At 39.1% G+C, this 21,747-nt stretch overlaps 1 protein-coding gene across 1 annotated transcript in view; it reads right to left on the bottom strand.

The window, feature by feature from the left end:
* Positions 1-10,445: 10,445 nt before the first annotated feature.
* The window catches only part of SLC25A17 (solute carrier family 25 member 17), a 46,127-nt gene continuing 34,825 nt past the window's right edge, over positions 10,446-21,747 (bottom strand). The window contains exons 5-9 of the mRNA XM_065887010.1: positions 18,663-18,779; positions 17,191-17,336; positions 17,007-17,102; positions 15,661-15,743; positions 10,446-11,265 (exon numbers count right to left, since the gene is read on the bottom strand). Of these exons, the coding sequence (XP_065743082.1) occupies positions 11,118-11,265; positions 15,661-15,743; positions 17,007-17,102; positions 17,191-17,336; positions 18,663-18,779 (590 nt within the window). The 3' untranslated portion in view covers positions 10,446-11,117. The remainder of the gene's footprint in view (positions 11,266-15,660; positions 15,744-17,006; positions 17,103-17,190; positions 17,337-18,662; positions 18,780-21,747) is intronic.

Genomic DNA, 21,747 nt, shown 5'->3' with positions numbered 1-21,747 from the left:
ATATCAGCGCTTGTACACATTGCTTGAATACTCTCTCTCACACGGAGGCTGGTAACTAAAATATCTTTAGAGCATGTTAGCTCTACCTGCTCCCTACGTTATACTGTTTACAGCACTTATCTGTACCTAAAATCCCCTTACTGGTTTGTATGCTCCTTGCTATCTCCTTCCATCCCAACCCAAGTCCCACAAGAGCAGGGACCTCACCTATTCTGCTCACAGTGTATCCCTATTGTTTAGCAAAGTGGCTGGCACGTGGCATATGCTCAAAACTTCTTTGTTGACTTCTTGATTAGCAGAGTACCTTTGGTACAAGGCAACAATACTTATTAAGCACCATTATTAAGTCTCCTGTTAGGTACCGGAGACACAAAAATGAAAACTGCACTCTAGGACCAGGAGCACAGATGAAAAACATGTGAGAAGGATGATGCCAGCATTCTCATTTTAATTACATAGTATTCTTTCTGCTTATATAGTGTTAAGCTTGTACATTTGCTTCTCAGCTCCCTTCTGCCTGGACACATCGCACACTTTATTCACTTCAGACTAAGGAATACAGGTATCATGTTGTATTTAATGTGGGGAAATTACCAAGATGCTAAATCTTGGGGAAGCCACGTCTTACTTTTTGTCAAAATACATACTATCCCGGGGATTGCAACTCTAGGTACTCTGGCTTAGACAAACCTAAATTCAACACTATACCCCACCTCCCTCAATATATATACTCATTGGACAAATATTTATAGAGTCATAATAATGCCTGGGACACAGTAATGGTGATGAGAAGTATGGGCCTTTAATCTATCCAGGGAGGTAGGGAAGTAAACAGAGAAATACAACTTAATGCAGAGGTTACTTGATAAGAGCTCTAGCCAGTGTATTATGTTCCAAAACTACCAAAGACATAAAAAGCACACAGTGAACTTTGTGTTAGAGACATTCTTACCCAAGCTTGACACACAAATGATGGTCCTGTTCTTTTTAACATGGGCATTACTGCACAAATCATACCTGAGGGAAAGATGCAGGGACTCAGAGACTTGAAAAAGTTAAATTCTTAGTAAATATGTCAACCAAGTAGGAAAAAAGATTCCAGTTTTTTGTTTTTTGTTTTCATTGCCTGCATACTGAATCTACCTTCCATTTTTGGAAAAAACAGAAATAGTACTGGTAAGCTTTTGAACTTACATGCTAAGTTGCTTATTAAGCTAACAATCAAAACCAAGTGGCTATAATGTATCTACTTCAAACCCTGGGTCCTCTGGCATAGTATATCCCTCAAGTCCTCCTTTGAGAGTAATAGGCTCACTTCTTCTAGGAAGACAGCATGGTGTTGTGGGAAAGGATGGGACTTGGGTCAGAAGACCTGTGTTTGAGTCCTACTCTGTCACTCTTTGTGTAACCGTGAACAAGTCATTTCACCATTTGAACCCATCTCCCCACCTGTAAAATGGAGAGCTATCATCTGCCCAATTCATCTCAGCGGTATGAAGCGAGTACCAAGTAAGACAGTAGATGCCAGATTGTTTTCTAAACTATAAAGCGACATTAAGATTATTATTCATATCTGTATGCCAGTGCTTATCAAGTGCCCAGTATGAATGTACTCAAAAATATCTGTGAGATAAATTAGTATCTTAAACGCTCCTGTGGCACAGATCAATGAGAGCTCTAGTTGGCTGCAACTTAGAAGCCTCAATACTTAGAAAATTTATTTCAAATTATGTGGTAAGATTTACTTGTTTACATTTTCTTTAAAAGATTTTTTTCTGTGGACCATTTCTAAAGTCTTTATTGAGTTTGTTACAACACTGCTTCCGTTTTTTTATGTTTTGGTTTTTTTGGCCCCGAGGCACATGGGATCCTAGTTCCCAGACCAGGGATCCAACCCGCATCCCCTGCATTGGAAGGCAAATTCTCAACCACTGGACCGCCAGGGAAGTCCCTACCTGTTTACATTTTAAAAAATACTTGTCTAGTAAAGATTTAAATTGATTTTCAAATTCACGGGTTATCAAAATGCCTTTTACGTCTTTTCTTTCCTGCTCTGTCTTTTAGTCATTTTTCTGCCTATTGGCACTTCTATCAGATGGTGAACAGAAACGAGGGAGTCACTCAACTGCGGATCAGTTAATTTTCCAAGTTTTTATTAGTGCCAGTAAAGACCAGTAAAGAGGTGGATGCTACTGGGCAAAGGCTCTGTCCATTGTTTCTCTGCCTTCAGTTTCTATAGAGATTGAGAGCTGCCAGCTTTAATATCTGGCCAAGAGAAGATTATAAATTGTGGATGACAAATTAAAAGTTTAGGCATAGGCTTGGGGAAAGGAAAAAGTAAAAGAATATAATTTCAGCAAAATACTACCTACTCCATTCTTCGCTTTTATAGATAAAAAGGGTGCTTCAAGGTAGCGCTCCACCAAGTTCAAGCCACAGGTCCTATGCAGACTGCTCATCGAGTCTAAGAATGCTTCTCTTTTTGGTTAAACTGGGAACAATTTTCACTAGGCATCTCTGACAGCAGTGATTTATAGTGATGATAAAGGAGGCTGACTGCAATGCCCTCTGGTGGCCTAAAGGTTTCGCCATATCTGCAGCTGCATAAAACAAAAACAAAACAACAGCCATTTTCTATCAAATAGCTTACTTATAAATTAAAAAGTCAACAAAGATAAATTGTAAAAGTCTTCTTTGCTTTTCATAACGATCATAATCATAAAGCATTTTTACAGAGGCACTTGCCCAATGTGACCTCATGTTCACGGTGATTCAGAAAATGATTAATAGCAAGTCCCTGCCCTCTAGAATTTACCATCTAACAAAGGCACAGGAGCAAGGATACAGACTTGGAACCAAGGTTCAAAGGGGAGAACTGTGGAAAGTACACAGGCTTTAGAACCTTTGTAGAAGGATTAAATAAGATAATTTATGTAAAGCATCTAGTATGGCAACTGGCGCATGGTAGGTGCTCAATAAATTATTATGTTTTAGCATGTGATATTCAATGATCCAAGCCATCTGCTGGAAGAAATCTAATTTTCAGCAAATCTAAACTCCTATTATGATTACTTTTGATATATCTCATTTAACTGTGAATTTCATAGGACTGTTATGAGAATAAAATGAAAAAGCATGTAAAGCTCAGCCCCTGGCACACAACTCTTCTTCCCTTTCACACTCAGAATGGAATTCTCCTGCAGCTTGCCAAAGTAGAGGTGAGGAGAGAAAGAGTTTCCAAAGTGACAAGGAACATAAAGGAATAGATAGGATGAAGTTTTAATTTAATAACATAATTCACAGGAGGCATACCTTTTGACCTGGTAACTGGATATTCCTGGAAATTTTTCTTAAAGAAGTAATCAGAAAATATAAAAGGAATCATATATTAGGGATTTTATCACATTATTTATAATAGCAAAAAATTGGAAACCACCTAGAAGTCCATCAGTAGGAGTCTAACTAAATAATGATACATTCATACAATTAAATTCTATGTAACAAATTATGACATAGATATTTACTGACAGCAAATTATATTTGAGATGAAAAAGTTACAAAATTAGGCATAGTTTGATCTCATTTAAAAAACCCTATCTATAAAGATATGTGTGAATGTATATATTTAAACAAGTCTGAAGATAGATATAGTTAAATATTAGCAGTGATTTCTAGGCAGTAAGAATATAGGAAGATATATAAACATATATATACAGGAATATATCCTTACTCTCTTCATTCTTCTTTTCTGTATTTTCTGAAAAATTTTTAATGACTGTGTATTATTGTTGCTAAAAAAAACCTAAAACAGCTAAAAGAAAAACTTTAAACCAAAATGAAAACAGAGATACTTCCAAGCAGTACAAGACAGTGAAAGATTATTGGATAGAATATCAGGAGGTCTGAATTCACGTTTTTGACTCCCAATCCTTTGCTATGTGACCTGAGCCAGCTCTGCGTCTCCATTTCCCCATCTATACAGTATAAAAGTAATTAAAGTAATTCTTACAATAGAGAGAATAAAGTGAGAATGAGCGCATTAAGAAAAAAATCTGTAAATGCCACATCTATAAACCAGTTGTAAATTAAAAGAGAAATAGAAAGGACTTTCTCAATTTTTAAATTCCCCTTCCCTTAAGTCTTCACTGCTTTTATAATTTTTAATACACGAACAAATGTGTATTAAAATTCCCCTTCCCTTAAGTCTTCACTGCTTTTATAATTTTTAATACACGAACAAATGCACAATAAAGTACTTAGGGTTTTATCCTCAACTAGGCTCAGAACTATTTTCTAAGTAAACGTGTCCATATTGATCCAGATAAAGTGCAACTCCAGACCTTGACAGTCACAGCAATGCACGATACCCTAAACTACTCTTGCTGGCCCTTCTTCATAGAGGTGGAACAAAATGATTCATGTTATGTCTAATTTTCAAAGTATGTTTAAAATTAGCTTTTAAATTCATGGACTACAGGGAATGTATCTTCTTTGTTTAGACCCAAATCTAACCATAGATAAAACTGTTAAGCAGGATAAGGGTCCTGATTGCCTCTTCTTCCTTGTTGCAGGTTCTCAGTAGCCACCAACATGTGTTCAACTCAGAGATCTAGGTTGGGAAGCTTCTGTGTCCAATTCAAACCAATGTACAAATAATAAAGCATCACCCTCGTTCTACTTTGCAAAACTACTTATTTCCTCTGTCAGGAAGGTTCTCTAACTTCCCTGGTGGTCCAACGGCTAAGATTCTGTGCTCCCAATGTAGGGGGCCCGTATTCGATCCCTGGTCAGGGAACTAGATCTCACATGCTACAACTAAGAGTTTGTATGCACAACTAAAGACCCCATGCAGCCAAATTAAATTAAAAAAAAAAAAAAAAAAAAAAAAGAAGGTCCTCTACCCATTACTTGGTGTGCTCTTTTTTAAATAAATTTATTTATTTATGGCTGCATTGGGTCTTTGTTGCTGTGCGCGGGCTTTCTCTAGTTGTGGTGAGCGGGGGCTACTCTTCGTTGCTGTGCATGGGCTTCTCATTGCAGTGGCTTCTCTTGTTGCCAAGCATGGGCTCTAGGCATGTGGGCTTCAGTAATTGTGACACACAGGCTCAGTAGTCGTGGCGCATGGGCTTAGTTGCTCCGTGGCATGTGGGATTTTCCCAGACCAGGGCTCGAACCTGTGTCCCCTGCTTTGGCAGGCAGATTCTTAACCACTGCACCACCAGGGAAGTCCTACTTGGTGTGTTCTTAATTCAATTGTTGCCTTCTGATTACACAGACCAAGACAGAGGTGGGCCCAGCCACTCCATGCTCCCAAAGCAACTCCTGAAGATTTACATTACTTATTTTTTTTTTTTTGGCAATGCCGCGTGTCTTGTGGGATTTTAGTTCCCCAACCAGGGATTGAACCCAGGCCCTTGGCAATGAAAGCGCAGAGTCCTAACCACTGGACTACCAGGGAGTTCCCTCCATTACATTTCTTATGAGGACTCATTGGTGGTAGAATTCCAAGTTGTTTTTTGTCTGACCCCCATGTAGAACAATGAGCTACATAAGGGCAGAGACTAAGTGTTATTCATCTGGGTAATCCCAGCAAACTGCCATAGTGCTTGGATATGGGAGGTAATCAAAAACGATTTCTTGAATAAATGAATAGAATGTTATTCCAAGAATAGGAATTTGCAATTTAATAAGGTCCTATATACCACACCCACATAGGGGAATCACCTACTTGGCTGGCCATCTACTCTGTCAATAGGTTCTACAGAAGCTAAAGCAAAACAAGAATGAAGTACACATGGAAGAATTAGATAAGTGATACCACTACAGTTAGATAATTTTGGTGACTACAATTAAATCAAAGAAATAATGGATCTTTAAAGCTTAAAAAAGCCAAATGACTAGCAAAATAAAGTATACTTCAAAAAAGTGTGAACTAATTAAGGAAAAGAAATATGAAAAACTGATAATCAATGACCGAGAAAATGCCAAAGGACAAGGATTCTAAAATATGTAAACTCATAATTAACAGATGCACTTGATTGGAGAAGGGTCAGCACTATCTTTAGCCAAAAACACTCATGTGACAACTGAGTGCCTACCCTGAGTGACACTCTACTTGAAAGTCTCGTTTCCTGCGCTGGAAGAAGTTGGTATCTAGGGGAAGACAGAGATACTGCGATTCAAAACTCAATGGAGTAGGTCAATGATAGACATATGTACAAAATAGTAAAGAAGTACAAAAGTCTTTGGAGGTGGGTGAGTAGGAGGAAGCAAAGTTCCAGAAAGGCTTCCAGGAAGAGCTGATGCCTGATATGGGCAGTTCACCAAGAATAGTAGGAAGAGATTCCTGAAACTATAAACACAGGCACTGAAGCAAGAAACAGCACGGATTTATGGAGCCACCCTTGGATACAAAGGCCACAGGCTTTCCTTGAGACTTGTAGCATCATACTGGGGTTCAGACAGTTCATTACAGAAAGAATTACATATCTTCAATCATATGCCCCTCTAGGTTGTAAAAGGGAACCATACCCTGGCTTAGAAGTCTTACTTTAAAGATATCTGAGGGATGTAGTGTGGCAATGTAGAAAGTCCTGGAGTCAGCCTAAATTTTAAATCCTGACCCTCAATCGTTGAGTGACCATAGATAAGTTACTCTTGAAGCCTTAACTAGTTTATCTGTTAGTGGGAATGAACCTCATATATTTAGAGTTGTTACAAAGATATCAAGACGTATGTAAGTTAATTGTGCCTGGCATTTACCAGGCACTAATGCATGGAAGTCCCATTACCCATTTTCATGGTTAGTTCCAAACCGAGTTTTCCTTCCCTTTCCCCAGACTGGACCTCATTGGCTGGGTTCCGCAGTTCACTGCCCAGTCTATGAACATTTTTTGAGCATGTCTCCTTGAGTGCTGAGCTAGGCACTGGTGCCTTGTCCCTCCCTCCCCATGAACCTTCTATCCATCTCCTAATCTCTTCTTCACTCTGTCTTTACATAGTAATTTTCTTTCTTTTCTTCTCTCACCTAGCCCATGGGTGAGTTATTTTCTTGTCTATGTCCCAGTGAACATAGTTGTCAGGGGCTACCAGTATGTCCCATAAACATCAGCACTAACCCAAGGCCCTTTCATTTCTATAGTGGTAAAAACCCTGTGGGGGTCACATTAATTACATTCACTGCATATATAAATATCTGCAAGTGAATCTTCATATATATTTGGTATTCTGGTGACAGTCAACACTGCCAGGTAAGTAATTTACCTGCCCAGAGGGAGGGCTCTCCAGAGATGTGTGGCATTTGGACCCATGAAGTCACAATTCTTTAGCTTTTCCAGAGAGCCAAGATGAGACGCTAGCTCAGCCAGTGACTTTCTGCTACTGAACCAGTTCGTATTTTACTGATGAACTGATAAATGTTTGGGGGCCTTAATCTGAATACTGGATAAAACATTAACTTATTGGATTTGGCTTCACTTTTGAGGAGGTACAAAAAAGCCTCCCAGAAAAGAAATGTTCACAATTAAAACAAGTGGAAAGAGGAAACACTGCCCCAAAGTAAAACCTAGAAGGTTCTCTTGGTTCAAACAGCATTTATCTGATGGATGTTTTAGTGATAGATGTTTACTAGACTTACTGTGGTGATCATTTTGCAATATATATGTACATCAAATCACTATGTTGTACATCTGAAACTAATAAAATGTTGTATGTTAACTACATCTGAATAGAAAACCCCGGCATTTACTAAGCACATTTATATGTCATGTACTCTGCCAGATGCATATATATATATATATGTATATCTACATCCTCATCTATATATATATATGTATATATATATATATATATGCCAGATGCACATATATGTATATCTACATCCCATATATATATATATATATATATACATCCTGTTCTAAAGATTAAAGAAGGATTAAAGAAAAATTTTTTTAAATATATATAACAGTCTTGTGCGGTAATCATTTCTACTAGACAAATAAACACATAAAGACTAAGAAAGGTGAGGAAATGACTTGTCTGCGGCCACAATGCTTTTAAGTGATAGAATGAAAATCTGAACACAGATCTGGCTCAAAATCCAGTGTGCTTTCCACTGAACCACGGTTGCATCTATTCAAACAGTCATATCCCTCCTCAACAATAATAATATAATAATAGTCATCACTAACATTTATCTAGCTTATCTCATGTGGCAAGCCCTGTGCTAAGAAATTTATGTATATGATCTCATTTAATCCTCACAATCACCCTATGAGGTAGATTTATCAAGATCTCCACTTCACAGTTGAGAACACTGAGTTTTATAGCAGTTCAGCAATTGCTTTGTTCCCACAGCCGGTAAAGAGCAGGATCAGAGTAGAACCTAGGTCTGTCTAATTCCAGAACCTATCCTCGTAATCATTACACTAGACTGCAGGAAACTCAACTTTAGTCCTGACTCCAACCAGGCAAGTCATTTGATAGTTCTGTCTCAATTTCCTTGTTAATTAAACGGGGATACCGTTACTCGTCCTTACCTATTTCACAGAGATATTGGGGTTATAAAATGAGAAAGTGTACAAGCTTTAAGAAGGGAAATTGCTATATAAATCTAGGCTTGTCACAAGTTTCACTCAGATCTTCCCTCTCCCACGATCATAAAGGGAATTAGCTGACATCATTAGCTCGCAAACATCCTCTGAAGTGGGTAGTGAGTATTATTATCTCCACTTATCAAAAAGCTGAAGCACAAGGAAATGACGTAACTTGCTAGTCAGTGACAGAGCTGGGAATAAAACCCAAGATTCTAACTCCCACTGCTTTTGTTCTTATGGTAAATCCTATTTCCCCATTTCAAACTTAATTGTAAAATAGACAAGGGTGGAAATATTAGTGTCCACTTAAAAACACAGATTAAGTTTTTGACTGAGGTGACACTAACATAATCCCTAAGGTTCTTAATCCTCACATTCTAAAGAAACCTCATAAAGAATCAAAAAGAAAAAATTTTCCATTCCCTTAGTATAGACTTCAGCTCCTTAGTTTTCTCAAGTAACTTATTAATAATCAAAGATTACAAAACCGGGTGACTCATTACCTAGTTTCAACTATGCAGTGAGTCTGTAAGCTTCCAAAGGGAATATAAACCACATTATGAAATTGTTCCTTCATAAAATCAAAAAAGAAAGAAGCATCAAATACATTCTCACATCATAAACATCTAATATAACTATATAACCTGACTTGGAAATTATTTTAACATACCAACAATACACGATACCCTGAGCTCAAAATTCAAGTTCCAAAGTGAACATCAAAATTAAAATAGTAACAAAAGTACACATGGTACCTTTATGATCATTCTTCTCCCATGCTCCCCACCCAAGCCTTGCCACCAACACAACACATACCTTAATATAAAATAAAAAGTAGTAATGGGGCCAGTTCTGTCTTCAGTTCTCTAGCTTAAATAAGCAAGTGCTCAGGCTAGTTCCCAGATTATCAGTTCCTCTTAGTTCTTGTTTTCTAGAACAACACAATGATCTTTCAATTATTAATAGTTTAATAATCACATATTTTGAAATTACCACAGGGACCAGAGGAGAAATAAGAGAAAGAAATTTCCACTCTCAAAATTGAATTTAAATACTGGAGTCCACAGACACTTGATTATTACTCTCTCTGACTCTGAATGAATTAGACTTACAAATGAAAAACCTGTCATTGTGTTATAGGGACAAAAACTAAGTCAAAAACGAAGTCAAACTAAGTAGAACTAAGCTGTTGTTCTACTAATGTCAAGGGAGTTTGCTTCTTGAATGCCTTGAGATGTCTAAATTCATTGCTGGCCACATAACAAAAGTCCTACAAACCTGAACATGTGCTACGAGGTGAAAGTAAATGATGACATAGGACTCCCAGTTTTTTCAGAGGTTGCTCTAATACATTAGTCTATCTTTCCTTTGAGAACAATCTTTGTCTTGGTTTCTTCCATAATTGAAACCAACTGTATCTTCTGCAGGGTCAAGAGCTCTAAGGTCTCTTGAACTTTGATGTGAGTACAAATTGCCTAGATATCTTAATAAAATGCGGAATATGATTCAGAAGATCTGGGACTGCATGTCCAATAAGCTCCCAGGTGATGTCGATGCTATTGCTTGAGGCACCACTCTTTGAGTAGCAGGACTCTAAGGAATGTTTCCAAATAGAAATAACCTCAATCAAGTTTCTTCTCAAAATATACAGTCTCTACCAAGAGTTTATAAAAGAAGATAATATTCCAGAGCCTAAACAAGGTATCTGCTCCCTCTTCTGTGATTTTTACCAGCTGCTTGTAAACTCAATGTAATACTATAAAGGGCAACTTTTAAGAATGACTTTTGTGCCGACAATTTATTGGAGCCTATATGGATGAACATAAAACCTCAAGTTTTGTAGCGAAAAGGTTGATTCAAAATAAATATTTAAAAATTATGTCAAATACTAAATAAGTGATATTTACAAATAGTTTATAAGAGAATCATTTGGAATTAATAATTTTCATTTCCCCCACAAAATAAATAGCTCACACACTAAAGAAGATACCTTTCCTTAAGCAGGAGGAAAAAAATGCCAAGAAAAATAAAGTCATGCTTATGGCATAGTCATAACATTTTTAGTGAAGAAAATACCAAGATGAAGACATACAAAAGTATATGAGGAAAATTACATGGCAGCAAATTTGCCCTAGGACCTGGGGGAGGGTTCAAGGGAAAGGGACCATCCGGCAAATTTAAAAAAAGACTCTACTTGGAAAAGATTATACATGAGAGCAAGAGTCCATTCCCCTCAAAAAAACCAATAAACCCCCATAAACTTTCATTTTTAGGTTTTCAATAATGTTTTCTTTTCATATGACCATTGGCCCAACCTCCCCCACAAAATTCAACCAACCATCATAAAACTAAGTTGGTTAACAGGTCAAGCTGGCTATACTCCATGTGTAAACTTAGATGCATTCCAAGCCAATGAGGGTAAAATTCTCAGTGGAAGGAGCAAGTAAAAGGGGAACCGCTTCTCTTCACAGAGAAGGATCCCCTGTCTTGAGCATCTCTGAGTGCCTGGCGGTGGAAGGTGCCTCAGCGCTTGAGTGCGCTCTTCAGCCCCATGACTGTGAAGGTAGCAGCCGTCAGTTTCTCATAAACGAGGAACATGAGAGCAGCAGTGAGGGCTGTCTGCAGCAGTTTGGCTTCAAGGCCTTTGTAGAGTCCCATTATTCCAAAACGCCTAAAAGGAAAGAGGTGAGAAAAAACAAAAGGTTTTCAAAGAAACAATACTATTTTGCAAAGGTTTATTCTTAGGATCAAAAGAAGCTATGGAAGTTTTAGATATAACGGACTTCTGTTGTTTAAGTACTTATCTTTAAACGTATTTGGGGATTGATGAAAGTTTAGTATTTCCTCACAGCCACCATTAATTAGTGGAATGCTGACAGTATCCCACAGATAGGGTACAGATCCTAAAATCCTAAAACCATTTTTATGCCAAAATCTGGGATCTAACAAAGAACTTTTAGATCTTGACTTTAACACTCTCCCAACTCAGTTATTTCAACCTAACAGTCCCTAAGTGGCGGCAAAGCTGCCAACTGGTTTAGATCATTGTAGCCGCAACAAAACGAGAGAAAGTGACAGAAATGAAAAGCTCTCCAATTCTGAGTCTTCCCATACATTTGATCTTCTTTTTTTAAAAATTAATTAATTTATTTATTTATTTTTGGCTGCATTGGTTCTTCATTGCTGTGCACGGGCTTTCTCTTTGCAGCAAGTGGGGGCTACTCTTCGTTGCGGTGCGCGGGCTTCTCACTGTGGTGGCTTCTCTTGTTGCGGAGTACGGGCTCTAGGCGCGCAGGCTTCAGTAGTTGTGGCACGTGGGCTCAGTAGTTGTGGCTTGTGGGCTCTAGAGCGCAGGCTCAGCAGTTGTGGTGCCTGGGCTTAGCTGCTCTGCAGCACGTGGAATCTTCCCGGACCAGGGCTCAGACCCGTGTCCCCTGCATTGGCAGGCGGATTCTTAACCACTGAGCCACCAGGGAAGTCCACATTTGATCTTCTAACCAAGTGGTTCTCACATCTAGCATACATCAAAATCACTGGAAAAGCTTGGTGAACCACAGATTGCTGGGTCCCCTCCAGAGTTTCCGATTCATTAAGTCTGGGATGGGACTCAAGAATTTGCATTTCTAACAAGCTCCCAGGTGATGAGGATGATGAGGCCAGCCTGGACACCACTAGGACTGAGCCCTTCCTTAACCTGTGGGATCTAATGCTATCCCCGGGTACGCAGCATCAGAACGGAGTTAAATCACGGGATGCCCGGCTGGTATCACACAGAACTGCCTGGCGCGGGGAACCCCCCACGCAACGTCTGGTGACTGGAGGTGCCAGAAGTGAAGTGCTCTGTGTCAGTAGTAAAGGATCGATTTTCTTCACATCCACTCACATTAGAATCACCAGGGTCTGTTTAGAAATGAAGATTGCCAGGCCCCACTCCAGAGGGGCGGCATGAATCTGTATTTTAATAAGCACTTCAGGTGTTCTTAATCAATCAAAAGTTTGGAGAGGCCTGGCATGGTATACTGCACTGTCCGATATGGTAGCTACTAGCCACACGTGGTCATTTAAATTTAAATAAAATTTAAAATTCAGTTTCTCAATTGTACTGGCAGTATTTCAAGTGCTTAACAGACACACGTGGTTGGTGGCAACCCTACTGGACAGAACAGGTATTTCCATCATTGTAGAACGTTCTAGTGGATGAACACTCATTCAATGGTCCCTGAGTGCTTACTGAGCGTATGAGTTTGAACATCTGGCTCTGCCTGCATCTGTCTGGTGTTGGGCAAGTCATTTTCTCTAAACCTGCTTCCTGATCTGCAAAAATGGGAATATAGTCACCCTTCCACACGCACAAGGCTGAGTGAGAACCAAGCAAGATGAAAGATGTAAAAACACACTGGATTTCAAAACTATATAAAGATTTCCTGTTGACACTACCTTCTTAATTTTCTTAACTACATCTTTCTTAACTCTCACAATGCTGGCAGAAATGGAAATGGGTATCATCTTTTTGGGTCAACATGGCAATACCTATCAAAATTTTGTATGTTTAAACTTCTTAAGTAATTCCACTTCAAGGAATTTTCTCTACAATTATAATAACTGAGGTATACAAAGCTAAATTTATGGACTATTCATTTGTCAATGTTTGTAAAGGCAAAAACCTGGAAACAAACTAAATATTTATCATAAGTGTATTGGTCAATAAATTATGGCATATTATATAACAAAAAATGCAGTCATTTAAAAAAACTAGATAAATGTACAGATATTGATGTGAAGGATTGTTTGTAACGTTTTTACAAAAAGGCAAGGTACAAAACAGTATTACCATATGATTCCATTTGTATAAAAATGAATACCCAAAATATATGTTTTATACAGTATTCTGGAAATACATACACTTTTTGTTAACAGTGACTAGCTCTTGGTAAAGAGACAGGAGAGAAAACACAGTAGGTGTGCATGTATTTATAGCTTTATTGAAGTTTAAATGACTTCAATTTGATGAGTTTTGACTGATGGGTACACCCATGAAACAATCACCACATTCAAGGTAGTGAACATATCCATGACCTGGAAAAGTATCCTCACGTCCCTTTGCAATCACTCTCCCTCCACCTACTCTGGCCCTAAGCAACCACTAATATGTTTTCTGTCACTGTAGATTACTTGCATTTTCTAAGTTTTATATAAGTGGAATCATACAGTATAAAATCGTTTTCATACTGACCTCTTTTACTCAGAAAAATTATTTTGAGATCCATCCACATTTTTGCATGTATCAGTAATTATTTCTTTTTCCTTTCTGAATAGTATTCCACTGTATAAGTATACCACAACTTGTATCTACTCATCTGATGATGGACATTTGGGGTGTTTCCAGTTTTTGACTCTTACAAATAAAGCCGTTATTAACATTTATGCGCAGGTCTTTGTATAGACGCATTTCGTTTGTCTTGGGTAAATACCTTGAAGGGGAATGGCTGGGTCTATGGTAGGTGTATGTTTAGCTTTATAAGAAAATGCCAAATTGTGTTCCAAAGTGGTTGTGCCATTCTAAATTCCCACCAGCATAGGAAAGTTCTGGTCGCTTCACATTCTTGCCAACACTTGGTATGGTCAGCATTTATTTTTCACTTTATACCAATTCTTTATCTTTGATTTTATTTTTTATCCCAAGTATATTCTATCTTTATAATAAGTTTATTTTAAAATATCTTACATCTAGAAACAGTAATAAAGTTACAGCAGCTTTTGCTTCAACGGTGCTGATCTATTTGACTTCCCTAGGGGTCAGTTTCTTTAAACGAAACGGGGAAATGACGACAGTACCTGCCTCATAGGGCTGTTGTTAGGATTAAGTGCGATTACCCAGGTAAAGCGTCTGGCTTAGTGTCTGCCACATAGCAAACACTCAACAGTGTTAGCTTGTCTCATCACCATTATCACTGTTGTCATCGTTATGATGATAATTGTTGTAACTCTTCCTACTCTTCCCTCCCTTTCCCGCTATGACTGCTGCTCTCTAATAGCTGCTTATTTCTATTTATGAGAGGTCATAGGATATGTCATCGATGGAGGACTACTCAGCAGAGTGGTTTCTATATTAGATTATAGCAGGGCTCTCTCTCTTTTTTAAAATTATATGTTTCAGGTATACAGCATTATAATTTGACATCTGTATACACTACACAGTGATCACCAACACAAGTCCAGTAACCAACCATTACTGTACAGCTGACTCCTTTCAACCATTTTGTCCACCCTTGAATCCTCTTCCTCTCTGGTAACCGCTAGTCTGTTCTGTGCATCAATGAGTTTGTTTGTTTGTTTTTAGATTCCACATATGAGTGAAATCACATGTTTGTCTTTCTCTGCCTGACTTACTTCATAATACCTTCAAGGTCCATCCATGTTGTCGCAAATGGCAGGATTTCATAGGAGGATTCCCTCTCTAAAGGAGTACTGAATCTTTGTAACTAACAAAGAATAAGGACCTAAACTCTTCCATAATTTCCCAAAATGCTGTCATATCTCACTTAGCCCCTAAAGTCAGAAATGTCTGAGCACAGCAGGCAAGGGAGAGGTTTCTAGGCTGCCACTGCCAAGGCAGAAGTGCAAGGTAAGCAAATCCAACCACTTCTTGGCAGAGAGGGCTGTTAAAAGAGAGGACAGAGGGCTTCCCTGGTGGTGCAGTGTTTAAGAATCCGCCTGCCGGTGCAGGGGACACGGGTTTGAGCCCTGGTCCGGGAAGATCCCACATGCCGCGGAGCAACTAAGCTTGTGCTCCACAACTACTGAGCCTGCGCTCTAGAGCCTGCGAGCCACAACTACTGAGCCCGCATGCCACAACTACTGAAGCCCGCGTGCCTAGAGCCTGTGCTCTGCAACAAGAGAAGCCACCGCAATGAGAAGCCTGTGCACCGTAACCAAGAGTAGCCCCTGCTCACAACTAGAGAAAGCCCGCGCGCAGCAAAGAAGACCCAACGCAGACAAAAATAAATAAATAAAATAAATTAAAAAAAAAAAAGAGGACAGAACGTGAACTATCTACAAAGCTCACCTTACTCGTTGGTGAAGAAGGTAGAGAATGTTCCGAAGACTCCCCAGTGTTCTGTTTTCTGGGTTCAGTCTGTGATGTCCAAACTGGGGAAGAAGAAAAAAAGGTAAATAATTACTGCTTGCTACCGCTTTCTTTATCTCAATTTCAGCTTTCTTTATCTCAGTTTCCGCTTGCAGAGGAAATTATGTTGGAGTAACATGTTACAGCATATGGTAATAAAAATATCCATCAGTATTTAGATTTAATTAATCCTCTTATTTCAATGAAGTAAGTGAAAATGAGAAATATTTTTTCAATGAAGCAAGCATGAGAATTTTCATTTTACAAAGAGTCATGGGGAAAATTCTACCTCAAAAGAAAAAGCCATGCCCACGATGAAGATTTAGATATTGATGGTATGGCTTCCAATCCTTTAAGAAGTTATGATAAACACTAATTAATTAGAATCTCTGCAATTTGAGCTCTTCACATTATATGTTTCTATTATAAAAGTGTCAAAATACATTCATTTGACTGCTACTGAATTTCTTTATATTAAGTACCAATTTTAAAATAGTACATTAGTAAAAATACTTTTAACAGAAGGGAATAATCTTTTTGAACTGAAATACTTTCACTTCCACCTTCATTTTACCCATCAGTAAGTCCTTTGAATTTTTTCTCCCAAACAGACCTTGAATCTCTCCTCCCCACTGCTACCACCATAGTCCAGGCCACGCTCACAACTTACCTGTGTGACCGAAATAGCCTCCTATCCTGACAACCTCCTTTTCTCTTAGCCTTCTGACCAATTCACCACTGAACAGTCACAGTAATCTTCTCGAATTGCAAATCAGATCACATTACTCTCCAGTCTAAAGCCTTGCAAAGGTTTCCCACTGCAGAGAGAATAAAATCTCGTCCTTACCTATAGGCTCCCTGCTCCTTTTCTAATCTCCTCCTGAGCCACCTCCAGCCACAATGGCCTCCTTTCAGTTCCTAGGATTCACCAAGCTCTCGGTACATCGTGTTCCCTCTACCTGGAATGCTCTTTCTTCTGCTCTTTGCACAGCTGGATCCTTACCTTCCTTTAAGTCTTAATTTACATATGGCTCCTCAGAGGAGCCCACCTCCAATCATGCCACCTGAGAAGACCCCCACCTTGCCCCTCTCCACTAAATCATAGAATGCTGTTCACTTCCTTTATAGCTCTTTCCTCAATCTGCAAAATATCAAATAATGGAAAAAATGCATGAGGAATGCTCCGGACTACTTTATTGCTTTATTAAATAACATTGCTTCAAGCAGGGGAACCAAGTATTTTAGAATGTTGTTTGACTAAATGCAGGGAGAACCCTGGCGCTCACCCTCAGAATTGACTGTACTGTCTGCAGAGGATAGGTGACCGTGGTGGCAATGGCTTTGGCTATTGCACCAATGATGAACACGTCCACAGAAGAAAGCTGGAAAGCAAAGGAAGAACAAACTGCATCAATCTAAACCGCAAGAAGGTGTCAGGGACTGTCTGCTGCTTTCAGAATCAGGGCTTACCTTCATTCGTTTCTTTAAAAGCTGCCGTTTTAAACCTTCATAGAACATGAATTGGATGGCAGGATTGAAGACCAACAGCAAGGAGGGAAATGTGCCATTCCATAAAGCCAGGATTCCTTCATCGCGAATGATCTGGTGAAAAGCATCTGAGCAAGAAATCAAGGACCTTTGATGACAATCCCCTAACTAGAGAAGACAATGTACCCAGAACACAAAACTCATTCTATCAGTATTCTATCATACTGATTCTATCAAGATTTCCTTCTCACAACGACAAGTTAATCAGTTAACTACTTTTGAATAATCATCAGATACTGACCATCACCAAGTTATTGAGAGACCAATTTCACTCATAGGCAACCTTTCCTGACAAATCTGGGGTTAGCGTGTCAAGTTTTCCTAAGTAATCATCACCACCACTGGGAACTCTGTACTACACAGAATTGTGAACTGATAGCCCACGTGTTTCACAACAAAGGTCAGTACAGAAAAAGATTAGAGGCGACTTCCCTGGTGGCACAGTGATTGGGAAGCTGCCTGCCAACGCAGGGGACATGGGTTCGAGCCCTAGTCCGGGAGGATCCCACATGCTGCGGCGCAACTAGGCCCGTGCACCACAGCTACTGAGCTACTGAGCCTGTGCTCAGTAGCCCGCGAGCCACAGCTACTGAGCCTGTGTGCCACAGCTCTTGAAGCCCTGCTCCGCAACAAGAGAAGCCACCACAATGAGAAGCCTGCGCACCACAACAACGAGTAGCCCCCATTTGCTACAACCAGAGAAAGTCTGTGCACAGCAACGAAGACCCAATGCAGCCAAAATAAATAAATGTATGAAAAAAAGATTAGGTAGTTCTCTGGAGTCCATTTTATAGGATTGTCTTATAAGAAAACCCCTGTTCTCATTACAAAGATGGAAGCATGGGAAAGGAGAAGCTGGCAATGTAATACTATTAAAAAGCAGAAGCTCAAGGATATCAGATGCTAATCTGGTATCCTTATCTAAAGAAAACACTAGGGAAAAAAACGTAGCAGATTGCTCTTCAGAAATATTCATTCCCTCCCACCTATGCTCCATGGGATATACTCCATGGGTATATTTCTCTACCCCTTATCTTGGGGCTTGGCCATTGGTTGTGCTTTGGCCAAGAGGATGTTAGCAGACAAAATGCAAACAGGGGCTTGAAATATGCTTGTTATGATTGGGCATGTCCTCTTGTGCTTTTGCCATCACCAAGAGAAGAATATGCTCAGGTTGGTCCCACGAAAAGGAAGAGAGACACATGGAGCTGAGACTCCTAGGCTGGAGTCAGCCTAGATGAGTCAAATCCCTGTCAATCCAGAGACACATGAGCTAAACAAATACGTACTGTTGGGCACTGAGATTTGAGGTTGTAGCATTATCATGGTGATAAATTCCAGATACAAAGAGAAAAGAAGATCTTTACAAAGGAACTCACCCAAGAGACACTCACCAATAATACCATTGTAGTTGGTTGGTACAATGTCTTCATTCCTAAATTTTGCCCCTTGCAGCTTCAGTCTGGTGTTTACTACCCAGAGTGGAGTTGTTAGCAGCACATTCACCACTCCTTTAAAAAGAAAGGGGGAGAGACAAAGGGAAAGCAAAATGGAACCTTTTAAGCTTTGCCGTCTTATGTTAAAGCTACACACCAATGTTTCAGTTATACGTCTGCCACTGACCTACTAGGAGACCGAAGGTAAGGTGTCCCTTTGTGCCAGGGTACAACACAAGCCACTACTGTTAGAAGCAATTCAGAAGCCTTGCTGATAGCAGAATGGCTGGCAGCAGTACTTCTCCACATGAAGAGAGTACTGAGTTTCCTCATTTGTATAATAGGAGGCAATCTGTTTGTCAATTTATATAACCACCAAAGTAGCAATTTTGATATAGTTTTAAGTACAGTTTTTAAAAACAGCTTTAAGACTTGTTGATCACATGCTAAATAAGTCCATGACCATATCACATAAAACACACAATTTACAAGTCTCATGTAAGTAGCTCACAGGGTTTTAAGTGAGTATGGATCTAGTACAATAAATGAGAGAAAGTGTGACATTTGAAAGTGCTTCAGGGCTTCCCTGGTGGCGCAGTGGTTGGGAGTCTGCCTGCCGATGCAGGGGACATGGGTTCGTGCCCCAGTCCGGGAGGATCCCACATGCCGCGGAGCGGCTGGGCCCGTGAGCCATGGCCGCTGAGCCTGCGCGTCTGGAGCCTGTGCTCCGCAACGGGAGAGGCCACAGCAGTGAGAGGCCCGCGTACCGCATAAAAAAAAAAAAAAAAAAAAAAAGAAAGTGCTTCAACAGGGACTGGAGGCTCACAGAAGTCTTCTTCATCACTTGGGGAATTAGGATAGGCAGGCAGCAAGCAGTAGTTATGAACCATTACAAAAACACCTGGAACAGTTTCACAAGCACCCTAACCCTTACAAGTTTGAGGATGGGGATCTTGGCTGCCCAAGGTGGCCTCAGAGTGGAACAATGCAACGAGCCATGTGCTTCTTTTTTGAAAACACATGACCCCAATTTAATACCACCTTGAGTTATTAAAATATTCCTCATCAGTCCTGAAATGATTAGAGAAAAATACCAGACAGACTTGTAACAAAGTGCCTGACACACAGTATATACTTTATAAATGTTTGTTAAATAAATACTTAACAAGTAAACTAATGAGCAAACTCAGCAAACAATGGTATATCAAGCTATCTGGCTCCAGCCATACTCTGAAGAACCAAGAGGCACAATTATAAGGAAGAGAAATCTTCTTTTACTAAAAGCCATTTAAATACAACAGGATTAAGAATGTTTTGATTTAAGGAATCTCACAACATACTATATATAGAAAACACCAAGGCTAAGCTTGGTGAAAACACCAGGAAATTCAAATTCTAAATTTTCATTAGCTGAATGCAGTTGCAAAAGTAAGATATTTTGGCACCTCTCTCTTAGAAACATCGTGAGAACACATTTCTCAAAATAAAAGACATTATCAAATAATTTTATGAGTTGTATTTGTTATATTTTTCCACATAACACAAAAGAGTCATCTTTAGTTATGACTCAATATATTCATACATTGTCACTTGAGGCATTGATCATAATCTGAAAAAGTCTTAACTAGAGATTCTTGCTAGTCTCATTTTACAAAAGCACAAGTGCCCAAGAGGCCAAGATAGAAGACTATCAACACACGCCCATTTGCCCAGACTTTATAATGTATTCCTATTCAATATAATGTACACATCACTTAACAAAAAACAATCAACAGCCAGAAAAATCAGACTAGAAAGTGCTACTGAGCAGTCTACCGCTTTTTTTTTTTTTTTAAAGATGAAGACAGGAGAGCTCAGAACCAGAGATCACAAGCTTCTGTGGATACTGTAGACAGGCACAGTGTACATACCTTTCTAAACAAATGAAATAGGTTGCCCATTAAATAAATTCTCTGGAAATCAAAATTCCCTTCATGTTCTATTCAAGAGGTAGGCACACACAAAACATTTCAGAGGCAATGCAGCAAAGATTAAGATTTAGCCACTATTTAAAATTCTGCTTACATATCCCCATTATTAACACAGGCTGAAAGATGGAGAGGATTCTAAGGACACTGTCAAGTACAAAAATGCATCACATCATTTAAAGAAGAGAATATAAGGTCCTTGTAAGAACATTTTGTATTTCAAAGCTTTCTTTCTGAGAAGTTCTTTAATGCTCTAAGCCAAAATAGATGGAGAGGTATTTTTTAACCACTATCATTTTATGAGTTCTGGGAAAATACCTGAGGATCCAAACTTTACTAAAAACTTGCAACCTATATAATCAAGCAAAGGACAACATTCTACGGAGGAAAAACAAGCTGCAAACGAACATGATGAGTGATTCTGACTCTGACTAAAGCACGGTGGATATGGCTGCAGGATAGAGAAAGCTGTCTGCTTATTTACGTGTAGAAAATTCTTCTGCCAGTTCCAAGCCATGGCTGTTCCTTCAGCTCTAAGATGGGAATATTAATACCTTACCTACTTAAGAACAGGAAATTGTTTTTCTTCCAATTCAAATGATTCTGTTTTCTTTCTTCATAAAAAATCATTTATAAGAAAACAGAACCAAAATTAAAAGATGAAGAACGGTAACTGAACACACTCACTAAAATCACTCACTGATTCAAGGATAAGTGAAACACAGCTGTTTACTTCTGAAATATTAAACACAAAGTTTTATTAGTAGTGAGTCTCCTGAGTTAAGGACAGAAAACAAAAATGGAGAATGCTAATTGGGTGCACTTCTGGGGAACACGTGCAATGACCACTGAGATAAGAAAATGGCAGATCAGGGTCATAAATCTAAGTGCTTGGCTCCTTACAAAGGAATGCAACTTGATACACTACAGGAACAAACCTGCCTTACCAGATTTAGGGCCTAAGGACAGGAAATTAATTTCACTGTCACAACAATGATAACACCGTTGGCATTCAAAAAGAGTTATTGATAAAAATTCCAATATAAAAATGGCAAGTATCATCTTCATTTAAGTTA

Source organism: Phocoena phocoena, chromosome 11 (assembly GCF_963924675.1).
Source record: "Phocoena phocoena chromosome 11, mPhoPho1.1, whole genome shotgun sequence".
Classification (NCBI taxonomy): domain Eukaryota; kingdom Metazoa; phylum Chordata; class Mammalia; order Artiodactyla; family Phocoenidae; genus Phocoena; species Phocoena phocoena.
Note: the sequence above shows the minus strand (reverse complement) of the source record. Positions and strands in the feature narration are given on the sequence as shown.